Raw genomic sequence first — 15,289 nt, 5'->3', positions numbered from 1 at the left:
GTTACTTTCATTCTTATGCCTTTCATACCCAATTAATACCCACCTCACCCAAAACAAATAAAAAGCATTATGTATGTTATGTGTAAACCAAGTCTTTGAAAATGTTAGAAGCCTTACGAAACACTTCTAAGCGTCAGACCAAAAATAAAAATGTAAAAAATTCATTTTGGAGAGTTAATTTTTCAATTACCCTTGACATTGAAGAGAAACGTAAGAAATATTGAGAAGATTTGTGTTAGAATTACTAATCTTACTCTTTCGGTCATATTCAACAAGATATGTCTACAAGAAAGACTGCTACCAAAATATAGTAATATATAAATATATATATATATATATATATATATATATATATATATATATATATATATATATATATATATATATATATATATATATATATATATATATATATATATATATATATATATATATATATATATATATATATATGGTGAGTCACACAGTTACTAGTCTTGCTCCACACCCACCCAACTGGGTGGCAGCTTTACATGTGCAGGCTGCACCTACAGTAAGCAAATTTGGGATACTTCGCTAAGATTCCCGACAGTACATCATTACGAATGAACATAAGAACAAAGATAACTGCAGAAGGCCTATTGGCCCATACGAGGCAGCTCCTGTATATAACCACCCACTGAAGTACTTACACATTTCTTGGACTCCATTGGTAGTGTTATCTTTGAATTCCGCTATTTGTTCACATTCTAGTATATAATGACGCAAAGTATGTGAATAGTTCTGCTGACAGAGTTTACATTTAGTCAAATCTACATCCGCAGATGTTACAAACTGCCAGAGGTACTTGTAGCCGAGCCTAAGCCTAGCAGTGGTAACATCTAGAAGTCTGCTAACCTTATTGGATGACCCATAGACGTGCGGTACTTCCTGCATAATAGAATGTTGATAGATGGAGCAACTGGTGTGACTTTCACTTTGCCTCAAGTCTACGAGACTTTGTTGATGTTCCGGAATATATCTGCCCTCAAACTGCTCAAAGGCAGTTCAAGATGGTATTCCAATTAATAGTTTTGTGGCTATAGGACATCATCAAGCTTGGATTGACATTCGAGGACCTTGGATTGTTTATTTTCCAACAATCAAGTCAACCCTTGGACTTGTGGGAAGGAGGGAATGGGGCAGTTCCAGGCAGAAGCTGGAAGAGTGAGGGTGTGCAGGAAGAGATTCAGACACGGTGATGACGCATCTTTCTCTCTCTCTCTCTCTCTCTCTCTCTCTCTCTCTCTCTCTCTCTCTCTCTCTCTCTCTCTCTCTCTCTCTCTCTCTCTCTCTCTCTCTCTCTCTCTCTCTCTCTCTCTCTCTCTCTCTCTCTGTCTCTCTCTCTGCTCATCTCCTCACCGTACCCTCCCCTACCCTAACATCCGCTCCTGCTTCCCCCCCCCCCTCCTCTCTCTCGTCACACGACCTCTGGCCTCCCTCTACCTGTAATTTGCCTCTTCCTGTTACCTGGGTGAAAGATCCCCCAGCCTCGCCACCTTCATTCATTCTTAGCTTCCATCCCAGCCGCCCCTCTCCCAGCAGTTTCACTCTCTCACTCCACCCGTTCCGCCTCTTCCTCTTCCATATCATCCCCTTCTCTTTCTCCACCTTCTCTTCCTTCTCCTCCTTTCCCCTCGTCCCCATCCTAAATCCTTGTCCTGGGCTCTTCCGAGTGCTATGTAGTCGTAATGGCTTGGAGCTTTCCCCTGAGAGTTACCTCTCTTCCTCCTCCTGCCTCTCCTCGTGTATATCTTAATGTTGCAGAACATCACTATATGTATCGTCTTATGTGTCTCACTATATGTATCGTCTTATGTGTCTCACTATATGTATCGTCTTATGTGTCTCACTATATGTGTCTCCTTGTGAGTCAGAACTATAAATGTTTTTTTTTGAATTAGTTTTAGATAAAAATGTATAATGCTTAATTTATGTCTATATTATTTACATTAATATAGTTATATATATATATATATATATATATATATATATATATATATATATATATATATATATATATATATATATATATATATATATATATATTGTTTGACCTTAGACGTTTGCAGCATAAATATACCGTAATTAATTTTTCAATTATTTATATTTTTATTTTCAATTATTGAAAGCTCTGTTTGTTCATGTCAGAAAACTCTACCACTGATTCTACCACTCAAATACATTCTACCAACTTGAACACCAAGGTAGAATATCCAACACACTGTTCCAGCCATTATGTGACTTAGGAAGTAAACAGACTTGTAGGAAAGCATATTGGCCCTTGTGACACATTATTTCACATTGTAATCGCCTCATTCGTGGTGCATAATTCAGTAGTTTCATCTTTAGTCTCTATTCTATGTATATTTACACTGCTCTCTCTCTGTCTCTCTCTCTCTCTCTTTCTCTCTCTCTCTCTCTCTCTCTCTCTCTCTCTCTCTCTCTCTCTCTCTCTCTCTCTCTCTCTCTCTCTCTCTCTCTCTCTCTCTCTCTCTCTCTCTCTCTCTCTCTCTCTCTTGCTGCCCCTCTCCACCCCTACCCTCTTGTCTCTTCCCCTTCGAAACGCGACCCCTCCCCCTCCATACCCACACCATACCCCCTCATACCCCCCTCATACCCCCACATACCCACCATGCCGCCTCACCGCCATTCATGCTCGCCGCAGATTACTACAGCTATTTAAATCAATTATTACTCTCGCCTCTCAATCACTCATCTAGAAGCCGTCTCCCTCTCCCTTTCTCTCTCTACGTGTCTCAGCCTCTCCCTTCCTTTACCCGCATGTTCCTTCTCCTCTCCCTTTTTCTTCTTCTTCTGACCCATCTCTTCTCCCTTTTCTCCTTTTCTTTCTAAATTGTCTCTTCCCTCCATGTACTTCTTCTTTCATTTATCTTGCTGTCATTCTCAATTTCAAGTTCTCCTTCATGCACTTTCTTCGGAGCGTCCACTGCTGTTTGTTCGCGTTTGTTTGTTGTGTCTCCTGTTTTGTTGACAGGTGATAACAGTTTTTAGAAGGCAGGTGAAAGCTACACCTGCTACACCTACAGGTCGGACATAAGGCTTAGTTGTGATAATGAAGGGTGACTGCTTCTGCATCTTTATCCCTGGTTTGGATAAGCTTTCTGTAGGGGTCTGCGTCCAAGGCTTTCCCGATAATTCAAAAAGATATAATGTTTCCACATTTCTATGTCTTGTCTGATCTCTTGTCACCTGTTTCAGGAATTCTATGAAGTTTGAGGCAAAATTTGGCTCCCCTGAACAAATGGTTTGTATTGCATTATATATATTATTTTCGTTTTTTTTTTCGTAATTGTACATAATATGCCTTGTTCCATAGCTTAGTGATTCTTCTCCGTCTCTCTCATGGTATATTTTAACTATCTTTTAACTAACTACTACTTCTCCTATTGTTGTTTTAGATTCAGCTACTCGAAACAAAAAGTTGCAAGTAGCACGGGCTATGGTGAGCCTGTAGTGGACTTACCTGGCACAGGAGCGGGGCAAGTAGCACGGGTTATGGTGAGCCCGTAGTGGACTTACCTTGCACAGGAGCGGGGCAAGTAGCACGGGCTATGGTGACCCCGTAGTGGACTTACCTGGCACAGGAGCAGGGCAAGTAGCACGGGTTATGGTGAGCCCGTAGTGGACTTACCTGGCACAGAAGCTGGGCTGTAACTATACAGTAGTTATCCTATTTCCAGTGACATGTTATATAATTGGTGTGGTGATTGGTGGGTTAATGTAGTGGTCTAATAAGCCATATCATATCCCATGGTTCTGTAATTATCCACATTAACAGGTATAGGTGAACTACGACAGGATCATAGGGAAGAACTTAAGAGCCTAAGTTGGGAAGGTCATTAAGTTCCCATAGTCGAAAACTCCTTAGGGATCATATTAGATACGGGTTGAGGTCACCTATAATTATCCTGCTCCGGCAGTTACGATGCATTAAGAAGGAGTTAATATTGCCTATTTTATATATCCGAAAATTACCGAAACCAAACAATTTGTTTACATTCAACAATTACAACAATTACACGCAACAAATAAAATGAAGACAAACAAGATCTGTAAGCACGAAAAAGCTACATCTTCGTCAACAAAGACAGCAGGGAGTAACACAAACATAAACAAAGAAACAAGGACAAAAAAAAGAATCAATTACCTAGTCCAGCAGACCATTAACGATAGGAAAAAAAACAAGAAAATCAAACAATAGTTTCTAAGATGTAAAAAAAAAAGGAAATCAAACAATAGCTTCTTAGACGCAAAAAAAGGAATCAAACTATAGTTTCTTAGACGCAAAAAAAAGGAAATCAAACAATAGCTTCTTAGACGCAAAAAAAGGAATCAAACTATAGTTTCTTAGACGCAAAAAAAAAGGAAATCAAACAATAGCTTCTTAGACGCAAAAAAAGGAATCAAACTATAATTTCTTATTCGCAAAACAAAACAAATAGACTTGTTTATTAACGACAATGGCAACCCTCACTATTGTAAGCTTTAATACACTACGCCAACCACCACCCGGGCCAGTGTTGCCACATCCGCTACCACAACCACAACTATTAACAGTGATGCCACGTCCAACAGCTACAACCATTAACGAGCGTTGCCAAATCAGTCTAGCACAACTACCAGCGATGCCATACAGGCAAACACGCCTTCCATCATCTCACCTCCTTCGTTTCAACCACCATCACTAGTGCCTGAACAACAATTAATAACAATTAGACACATGAACAACCACAATCACATGGCTATGATCACATCAACCACCATAACCAGGGACAGGGACAGAGACAGAGAGATAGATAGAGAGAGAGAGACAGAGACACAGAGACACACAGAGAGAGAGAGAGCCTGAGAGAGAGAGAGAGAGAGAGAGAGAGAGAGAGAGAGAGAGAGAGAGAGAGAGAGAGAGAGAGAGAGAGAGAGAGAGAGAGAGAGAGAGAGAGAGAGAGAGAGAGACAGAGACACAGAGAGAGAGAGAGAGCCTGAGAGAGAGAGAGAGAGAGAGAGAGAGAGAGAGAGAGAGAGAGAGAGAGAGAGAGAGAGAGAGAGAGAGAGAGAGAGAGAGAGAGAGAGAGAGGTGTGTGGGAACGGGTGTGTGCCCTGGGGCAGTTGGAACACTAAAAGCGGAGAGGGTCGAACCTGTGGTTACGACCTTACGACACCAATTATTCTGGCTCTGAGATGAAGTCTCTAGCATCATGGTGCTCCAAGATGCTCTCCTGGGAAGAGGTGTAGAGAGCATGTGTGTGGAGGAGCGTGGAGGAGCATGGGGTGGCGGTGATGTGGAGGAGATTCCATAAACTTAATAACAGTGCCCACAGAGTTGAGCCTCAGTCCTTGGACCCCCTACCTTTTGTGCCATCTGTAATTAAACAAAAATCTCAAATTATATCACTTTTTGGAGGATTTTTAATTGGCTTCTATCTTCCCTTCTGCGTCATACTATTATCCTAACTATGGCTCGTTTATAGCCTCCTGTGTGGCTCAGCCATAGCCTCTTGTGTGGCTCAGCCATAGCCTCTTGTGTGGCACAGCCATAGCCCCCTGTGTGGCGCAGCCATAGCCTCCTGTGTGGCTCAGCCATAGCCTCCTGTGTGGCTCAGCCATAGCCTCTTGTGTGGCTCAGCCATAGACTCTTGTGTGGCGCAGCCATAGCCCCCTGTGTGGCGCAGCCATAACCTCCTGTGTGGCTCAGCCATAGCTTCCTGTGTGGCTCAGCCATAGCCTCCTGTGTGGCCCAGCCATAGCCTCCTGTGTGGCTCAGCCATAGCCTCCTGTGTGGCCCAGCCATAGCCTCCTGTGTGGCCCAGCCATAGCCTCCTGTGTGGCTCAGCCATAGCTTTCTGTGTGGCTCAGCCATAGCCTCCTGTGTGGCCCAGCCATAGCTTTCTGTGTGGCTCAGCCATAGCCTCCTGTGTGGCCCAGCCATAGCCTCCTGTGTGGCTCAGCCATAGCCTCCTGTGTGGCTCAGCCATAGCCTCCTGTGTGGCCCAGCCATAGCCTCTAGTACTCCTGCTTCCATTCACTCTGTCAGTTCAATTATGTCCGTTGTATGACTATGTCACGAAACCTACAGAGGAGGAGGAGGAGGAGGCGAGGAGTATAATGGCAGTCTGGCCAGTGTGTGGGAGCATTGGAGAGCATATAGAACCCGCCTGGGAGCGTGTGGGAGTATTGGCCAATGTGTGAGAGTTGGGTGGGAGTATTGGAGCGTAGGTGGAGCGTTATAGATTGGGAGAGCGTGGGAGAGGGGAGGAAGTGTAGGGGATTGTGGGAGTGTGGGGTGGGGGGGTCCTGGGGCATGTGGGGGCGTGGGCTGGGGGGTGTAAGGGCGTGTGGGAGTGTGGGGTGGGGGGTGTAAGGGCGTGTGGGAGTGGGTGGACTACGGGAACAGGGACAGAAGGAGTTGAAGTACAAGGCAATTCAATATGTACTCAACTGGACATCCAATAAACAAAATTTTAGTATCTTCTTGAGGTTATCTTGAGGTGATTAAGTAACTAAGGGCTCACCATAGCCCGTGCTACTTGGAACTGTTTGTTCCAAGTAGCGAATCTTTAACAACAACAATTGAGGTGATTTTGGGGTTTAGCGTCCTCGCGGCCCGGTCCTCGATCAGGCCTCCTTTTTGTTACACATCCCCAGGAAGCAGCCCGTAGCAGCTGTCTAACTCCCAGGTACCTATTTACTGCTAGGTGAGCAGGCTCCCCAGGGTGAAAGAAACTCGGCCAATTTGTTTCCACCTCAACCGGGGATCGAACCCAGAACCTCAGGACTACGAACCCCGAGCGCTGTCCACTCAGCCGTCAGGCCTGAGATATTTAATGACTACATTAATCGATTAACGAGAAACAAATTAACACGTATTATACCCGCAAAACCAGAGTCATTTATTACAATTAATAAATCTTGAATAAAACGAATATTCTCTTACACGGATATTCACTTAACCCGAATATTCACTTAAACTGAATATTCGCTTAATCGGACACCCATTTACCCGATCGTCATCTGGAGAAGATTACGGACGGTTTTTGGACCCGGGGCGACGGCTGACGGAGGCTGCGTCAGCGATGATCTCTTATTGATGAGCTTCAGGAGATGAGGACTGAGAGGGGGGAGGGAGGATGCTCAGAGGTGGAAGGGGGACGCGAAAAGAAATAGAAAGATAGGATGGGGGGGGGGCAGGGAGACGAAAAGGAGACATAGGAGAAAATGGAAGAGGAATACAAATTGACGAAGGGAAGACTGGAATACAAATTGATGAAAGGGAATTGGAAATTGTAACACCTCTTTATCTGTAACACCACCGTAAAGTACCACTAATAATTTAACGCTACTAAAGTTGTACAGTAAATATTATTGTATCCTAGACTATATTTGATGGTGAGAGGTAAAGCAGAGGAAGGGAGGAAGGAATAAAGGAAGGATAAGGATATGTGGATAGGTGGGAATGATTAGAAAACGTGGACGGGGAGGGGGAACGCGTATGTGGGGTAACAGAAAACGAGGGACGCACGGGAAGCGTGGAGATAGAAGAGGAGGAGGAGGGAGGAAAAAGCAGGAGAGGGAGAGTAAGTGAGGAATACTAATATATATATACTAACACTTCCTACTGGTTGCACTTGGTAACACTTTGTTATTGAACACTGTATTTATATTTAACGTAATATGAACTGACATATGATGTACCACTAACGGTTACACCGGAACCAAAGGTACCCTTCCAAGGAAATGCTACATATTAACTACGCTGCCACCATCTGCCTTGTCCATTAACTATATCAAGCAATGAGGCAAGAAACAGTGCTTGACTTGGAGAGTCCTTTTATTTTCACTGTCATTTATTACGGGATGGTTGTTAGTAAACTATATCCAGAGGCTAAGAGGATTCAACAATTGCCACAGACGGAAAGTTTAACACGCGTTTATTGAGAACAAATTATGCTATTCACCACTATAAATCCCTATTCTGACACTGGCGCAACTGGCGATTGTTAAAGTAATTCAGACATGGAAACGTATCAAAGATCACACACATTACCTTAGGAACACTCTCTGCCTCTCAATCTGGTGGATTCACTCTGTCTCCCCCTGGCTGTGTGATGTTCTTCACAGACCCACTCTGGACCCTGGTGTCCGGCACTCTCTCCGGCTAATTCTCCTACAGGGGCATATATATATATATATATATATATATATATATATATATATATATATATATATATATATGCGAACAAGCCTGAATGGTCCCCAGGACAATATGCAACTGAAAACTCACACCCCAGAAGTGACTCGAACCCATACTCCCAGGAGCCACGCAACTGGTATGTACAAGACGCCTTAATCCACTTGACCATCACGACCGGACAAAATGAGGTGATAGCCGAGGCTATTTAAACCACCCCACCGCCGGCACTCGGATAGTAATCTTGGGCATAGCATTTTACCAAATCACCTCATTCTTTGGGGCACACGTGAGGAACACAAATGCGAACAAGCCTGAATGGTCCCCAGGACAATATGCAACTGAAAACTCACACCCCAGAAGTGACTCGAACCCATACTCCCAGGAGCCACGCAACTGGTATGTACAAGACGCCTTAATCCACTTGACCATCACGACCGGACAAAATGAGGTGATAGCCGAGGCTATTTAAACCACCCCACCGCCGGCACTCGGATAGTAATCTTGGGCATAGCATTTTACCAAATCACCTCATTCTTTGGGGCACACGTGAGGAACACAAATGCGAACAAGCCTGAATGGTCCCCAGGACAATATGCAACTGAAAACTCACACCCCAGAAGTGACTCGAACCCATACTCCCAGGAGCCACGCAACTGGTATGTACAAGACGCCTTAATCCACTTGACCATCACGACCGGACAAAATGAGGTGATAGCCGAGGCTATTTAAACCACCCCACCGCCGGCACTCGGATAGTAATCTTGGGCATAGCATTTTACCAAATCACCTCATTCTTTGGGGCACACGTGAGGAACACAAATGCGAACAAGCCTGAATGGTCCCCAGGACAATATGCAACTGAAAACTCACACCCCAGAAGTGACTCGAACCCATACTCCCAGGAGCCACGCAACTGGTATGTACAAGACGCCTTAATCCACTTGACCATCACGACCGGACAAAATGAGGTGATAGCCGAGGCTATTTAAACCACCCCACCGCCGGCACTCGGATAGTAATCTTGGGCATAGCATTTTACCAAATCACCTCATTCTTTGGGGCACACGTGAGGAACACAAATGCGAACAAGCCTGAATGGTCCCCAGGACAATATGCAACTGAAAACTCACACCCCAGAAGTGACTCGAACCCATACTCCCAGGAGCCACGCAACTGGTATGTACAAGACGCCTTAATCCACTTGACCATCACGACCGGACAAAATGAGGTGATAGCCGAGGCTATTTAAACCACCCCACCGCCGGCACTCGGCGGTGGAACATTCAGGCTTGTTCGCATTTGTGTTCCTCACGTGTGCCCCAAAGAATGAGGTGATTTGGTAAAATGCTATGCCCAAGATTACTATCCGAGTGCCGGCGGTGGGGTGGTTTAAATAGCCTCGGCTATCACCTCATTTTGTCCGGTCGTGATGGTCAAGTGGATTAAGGCGTCTTATACATACCAGTTGCGTGGCTCCTGGGAGTATGGGTTCGAGTCACTTCTGGGGTGTGAGTTTTCAGTTGCATATTGTCCTGGGGACCATTCAGGCTTGTTCGCATTTGTGTTCCTCACGTGTGCCCCAAAGAATGAGGTGATTTGGTAAAATGCTATGCCCAAGATTACTATCCGAGTGCCGGCGGTGGGGTGGTTTAAATAGCCTCGGCTATCACCTCATTTTGTCCGGTCGTGATGGTCAAGTGGATTAAGGCGTCTTGTACATACCAGTTGCGTGGCTCCTGGGAGTATGGGTTCGAGTCACTTCTGGGGTGTGAGTTTTCAGTTGCATATTGTCCTGGGGACCATTCAGGCTTGTTCGCATTTGTGTTCCTCACGTGTGCCCCAAAGAATGAGGTGATTTGGTAAAATGCTATGCCCAAGATTACTATCCGAGTGCCGGCGGTGGGGTGGTTTAAATAGCCTCGGCTATCACCTCATTTTGTCCGGTCGTGATGGTCAAGTGGATTAAGGCGTCTTGTACATACCAGTTGCGTGGCTCCTGGGAGTATGGGTTCGAGTCACTTCTGGGGTGTGAGTTTTCAGTTGCATATTGTCCTGGGGACCATTCAGGCTTGTTCGCATTTGTGTTCCTCACGTGTGCCCCAAAGAATGAGGTGATTTGGTAAAATGCTATGCCCAAGATTACTATCCGAGTGCCGGCGGTGGGGTGGTTTAAATAGCCTCGGCTATCACCTCATTTTGTCCGGTCGTGATGGTCAAGTGGATTAAGGCGTCTTGTACATACCAGTTGCGTGGCTCCTGGGAGTATGGGTTCGAGTCACTTCTGGGGTGTGAGTTTTCAGTTATATATATATATATATATATATATATATATATATATATATATATATATATATATATATATATATATATATATATATATATATATACAAAAAAGGGGGAGGGAGATTTGCTGTTGCTACCCCAACACTGAAGATGCAAGAGGTCGGGCCACACGTACACAAATACACGAGAATTTTTCCATTACGCTTGTTTGACATTCCCATACACTCTTCAAGAGAGGAATTATTAATTACAGCTATGGCTGACCTCGGACCTGGCTAAAAGGAGGAGATCCATGAATGTTTACACAGAAGAATCTGGGGTCTAATTCCATTACAATGTTTGACAAGAGTATCATGAAATATTACAAACTTGAAACTAGCTGACTAAGACTAACCCAGGAATTTTTAATCAACATACAAGTTGACCCAGAGGTCATCTGGGCTGACCTCTTGGAGAAGGCTTCCCTGGTTGTGAACTCTAGGTGGGGGGGGGGGGGTCATGGGTGTTACAAAATGTAGAAGAAGTAAGTGAGAGACAGAAATAACTTTTCCCTTTTAAATAAAATAGAATCAGGGGGAGATTCATAAATTGACAGGTAGATAGACAGACAGACAGACAGACAGACAGACAGACAGGCAAACAGACAGACAGACAGGCAGTCATTGTCAGAGGCAGATCTATATCACAAAAAACAAATACAGGCACAACTTTACGCCAGATTCAAAAAGGTAATTTAATGACACAGAGTTAATGGCGTAGTTGTACCAGAGGCTGTCAGCTAGAGTTAACGAGGGCTGTCAGCCAGAGTTAACGAGGGCTGTCAGCTAGAGTTAACGACGGCTGTCAGCTAGAGTTAACGAGGGCTGTCAGCCAGAGTTAACGAGGGCTGTCAGCCAGAGTTAACGAGGGCTGTCAGCTAGAGTTAACGAGGGCTGTCAGCTAGAGTTAACGAGGGCTGTCAGCCAGAGTTAACGAGGGCTGTCAGCTAGAGTTAACGAGGGCTGTCAGCTAGAGTTAACGAGGGCTGTCAGCCAGAGTTAACGAGGGCTGTCAGCCAGAGTTAACGAGGCTGTCAGCTAGAGTTAACGAGGGCTGTCAGCCAGAGTTAACGAGGGCTGTCAGCCAGAGTTAACGAGGGCTATCAGCCAGAGTTAACGAGGCTGTCAGCCAGAGTTAACGAGGGCTGTCAGCCAGAGTTAACGAGGCTGTCAGCTAGAGTTAACGAGGGCTGTCAGTCAGAGTTAACGATGGCTGTCAGCCAGAGTTAACGAGGGCTGTCAGCCAGAGTTAACGAGGGCTGTCAGTCAGAGTTAATGAGGCTGTCAGCCAGAGTTAACGAGGCTGTCAGCTAGAGTTAACGACGGCTGTCAGCCAGAGTTAACGAGGCTGTCAGCCAGAGTTAACGAGGCTGTCAGCCAGAGTTAACGAGGCTGTCAGCCAGAGTTAACGAGGGCTGTCAGCCAGAGTTAACGAGGCTGTCAGCCAGAGTTAACGAGGGCTGTCAGCCAGAGTTAACGAGGCTGTCAGCCAGAGTTAACGAGGCTGTCAGCTAGAGTTAACGAGGTTGTTAGCAAGTGCCGCCACACCCAGCAGTGCCACCACATCCAACAGTGCCACCACACCCAACAGTGCCGCCACACCCAGCAGTGCCACCACACCCAACAGTGCCACCACACCCAACAGTGCCGCCACACCCAGCAGTGCCACCACACCCAACAGTGCCACCACACCCAACAGTGCCACCACACCCAACAGTGCTGCCACACCCAACAGTGCCACCACACCCAACAGTGCCGCCACACCCAACAGTGCCACCACACCCAGCAGTGCCACCACACCCAACAGTACCACCACACCCAGCAGTGCCACCACACCCAACAGTGCCACCACACCCAACAGTACCACCACACCCAACAGTGCCACCACACCCAACAGTGCCACCACACCCAACAGTGCCACCACACCCAACAGTGCTGCCACACCCAACAGTGCCACCACACCCAACAGTGCCACCACACCCAACAGTGCCACCACACCCAACAGTGCCACCACACCCAACAGTGCCGCCACACCCAACTGTGCCACCACACCCAACAGTGCCACCACACCCAACAGTACCACCACACCCAACAGTGCCACCACACCCAACAGTGCCACCACACCCAACAGTGCCACCACACCCAACAGTGCCACCACACCCAACAGTGCCACCACACCCAACAGTGCCACCACACCCAACAGTGCCACCACACCCAACAGTGCTGCCACACCCAACAGTGCCACCACACCCAACAGTGCCACCACACCCAGCAGTGCCACCACACCCAACAGTGCCACCACACCCAACAGTGCCACCACACCCAGCAGTGCCACCACACCCAACAGTGCCACCACACCCAACAGTACCACCACACCCAACAGTGCCACCACACCCAACAGTGCCACCACACCCAGCAGTGCCACCACACCCAACAGTGCCACCACACCCAACAGTGCCACCACACCCAGCAGTGCCACCACACCCAACAGTGCCACCACACCCAACAGTGCCACCACACCCAACAGTGCCACCACACCCAGCAGTGCCACCACACCCAACAGTGCCACCACGCCCAGCAGTGCCACCACACCCAACAGGGGTCCAAAAGTATCACTGTCCTCCAAAAATACTTTTAAATATCATAAAAAAATCGAGAAAAGATTAGAGAGAGAGAGAGAGAGAGAGAGAGAGAGAGAGAGAGAGAGAGAGAGAGAGAGAGAGAGAGAGAGAGAGAGAGAGAGAGAGAGAGAGAGAGAGAGAGAGAGAGGGGGAGAGAGTAGGAGGGAGAGGGGGTGGCAGGGGGAGGTAGGGTCATTAGACACAATAGAGGAGTAGTTATCTCACCAGCAACATCATATTAATGTCATTACGGGGCCCCGTTACACCTGTTACCTGTTTCCTCCCACACCTGTTGCTCCACTTTCCTCCTCCTCCTCTTCCCTGGAGAGAAAACATTAACATTTTATATAGTAATTTTTTCTAAGTAACTCTGACTATTATTATTATTATTATTATTATTATTATTATTATTATTATTATTATTTTCATTATTTACATTAATTATTTTATTTTAGTTGTAATACTATTTTATTGGTATACGACTGCCTGTATTTACCTGGAATGAGACTTAAGAGTCCTCACTTTCCTTGAGTGAGACTTAGGAGACTTCACTACCCTGGAGTGTGACCTCAGAGCCTTCACTACCCTGGAGAGTGACCTCAGAGCCTTCTCTACCCTGGAGAGTGACCTCAGAGCCTTCACTACCCTGGAGAGTGACCTCAGAGCCTTCACTACCCTGGAGAGTGACCTCAGAGCCTTCACTACCCTGGAGAGTGACCTCAGAGCCTTCACTACCCTGGAGAGTGACCTCAGAGCCTTCTCTACCCTGGAGAGTGACTTCAGAGCCTTCACTACCCTGGAGAGTGACCTCAGAGCCTTCACTACCCTGGAGAGTGACCTCAGAGCCTTCACTACCCTGGAGAGTGACCTCAGAGCCTCCACTACCCTGGAGTGTGACTTCAGAGCCTTCACTACCCTGGAGAGTGACCTCAGAGCCTTCACTACCCTGGAGAGTGACCTCAGAGCCTTCACTACCCTGGAGAGTGACCTCAGAGCCTTCACTACACTGGAGTGTGACTTCAGAGCCTTCACTACCCTGGAGTGTGACCTCAGAGCCTTCACTACCCTAGAGTGTGACCTCAGAGCCTTCACTACCCTGGAGAGTGACCTCAGAGCCTCCACTACCCTGGAGTGTGACTTCAGAGCCTTCACTACCCTGGAGAGTGACCTCAGAGCCTTCACTACCCTGGAGAGTGACCTCAGAGCCTTCACTTCCCTGGAGAGTGACCTCAGAGCCTTCACTACCCTGGAGAGTGACCTCAGAGCCTCCACTACCCTGGAGAGTGACCTCAGAGCATTCACTACCCTGGAGAGTGACCTCAGAGCCTCCACTACCCTGGAGAGTGACTTCAGAGCCTCCACTACCCTGGAGCCTCACCTTAGCCTCACACAGCAACGCCACACACACCCAGCCAAGTCATAATGTATTCAGGAATACATTAACTTTATCTGTGGTACAGTGTCATCCACGAGGCAGTCGCCTGTCTTGTCCAAATTTCAAGCATCTCAACATTACAGAGAATTTGACACTGACAACTATATTGACGTGACGGATTATTTTTTTGTTTTAAGGTGCGTGAGAGGGCGTTTATACATGTGTCAGGAGAATTTGTGTATTTTCTGAAAGGTGTATTTTGGTGTACGTTTGGAGTTATATTTGTGTATGTGGGTATATATGTGTGTGTATATATATTTGTATTTGTATTTGTAATTTAGGGGATTGGGTTGTGGCTTTTGGATCGCTCATTTCTGGCTTTTTGGTCTCTGTTGTGTTCAGGTTGTTAGAGGTTTGTTGTAGTTGAGTCATAACTAATCCTTCTCTCTCTCTCTCTCTCTCTCTCTCTCTCTCTCTCTCTCTCTCTCTCTCTCTCTCTCTCTCTCTCTCTCTCTCTCTCTCTCTCTCTCTCTCTCTCTCTCTCTCTTTCTCTCCTGTCCTGTTTCTTTATCATTGATATAATGTTCTCCATATTCTTATCTATCTTCCATATACCTTATTTTTTCCTCTCTTCCTCACTAATTCTCAGGTTTCTTTCCTTCCCCCTCTTTATCTCTCACTTCATTATCATTCATCTTCATTTCATCTTTCTTATTTCTCAACTCTCCATCACTCTCCTTCC

General features: G+C 46.2%; 1 protein-coding gene across 1 annotated transcript in view; it reads left to right on the top strand.

Moving 5' to 3' along the window:
* The window catches only part of LOC138364695 (protein SON-like), a 149,228-nt gene extending 134,633 nt beyond the window's left edge, over nucleotides 1–14,595 (top strand). The window contains exon 2 of the mRNA XM_069324677.1: nucleotides 13,746–14,595. Coding sequence (XP_069180778.1) covers nucleotides 13,746–14,595 — 850 coding nt within the window. The remainder of the gene's footprint in view (nucleotides 1–13,745) is intronic.
* Nucleotides 14,596–15,289: the final 694 nt, after the last annotated feature.

Source organism: Procambarus clarkii, chromosome 14 (assembly GCF_040958095.1).
Source record: "Procambarus clarkii isolate CNS0578487 chromosome 14, FALCON_Pclarkii_2.0, whole genome shotgun sequence".
In the NCBI taxonomy this organism is placed as follows: Eukaryota; Metazoa; Arthropoda; class Malacostraca; order Decapoda; family Cambaridae; genus Procambarus; species Procambarus clarkii.
Note: the sequence above shows the minus strand (reverse complement) of the source record. Positions and strands in the feature narration are given on the sequence as shown.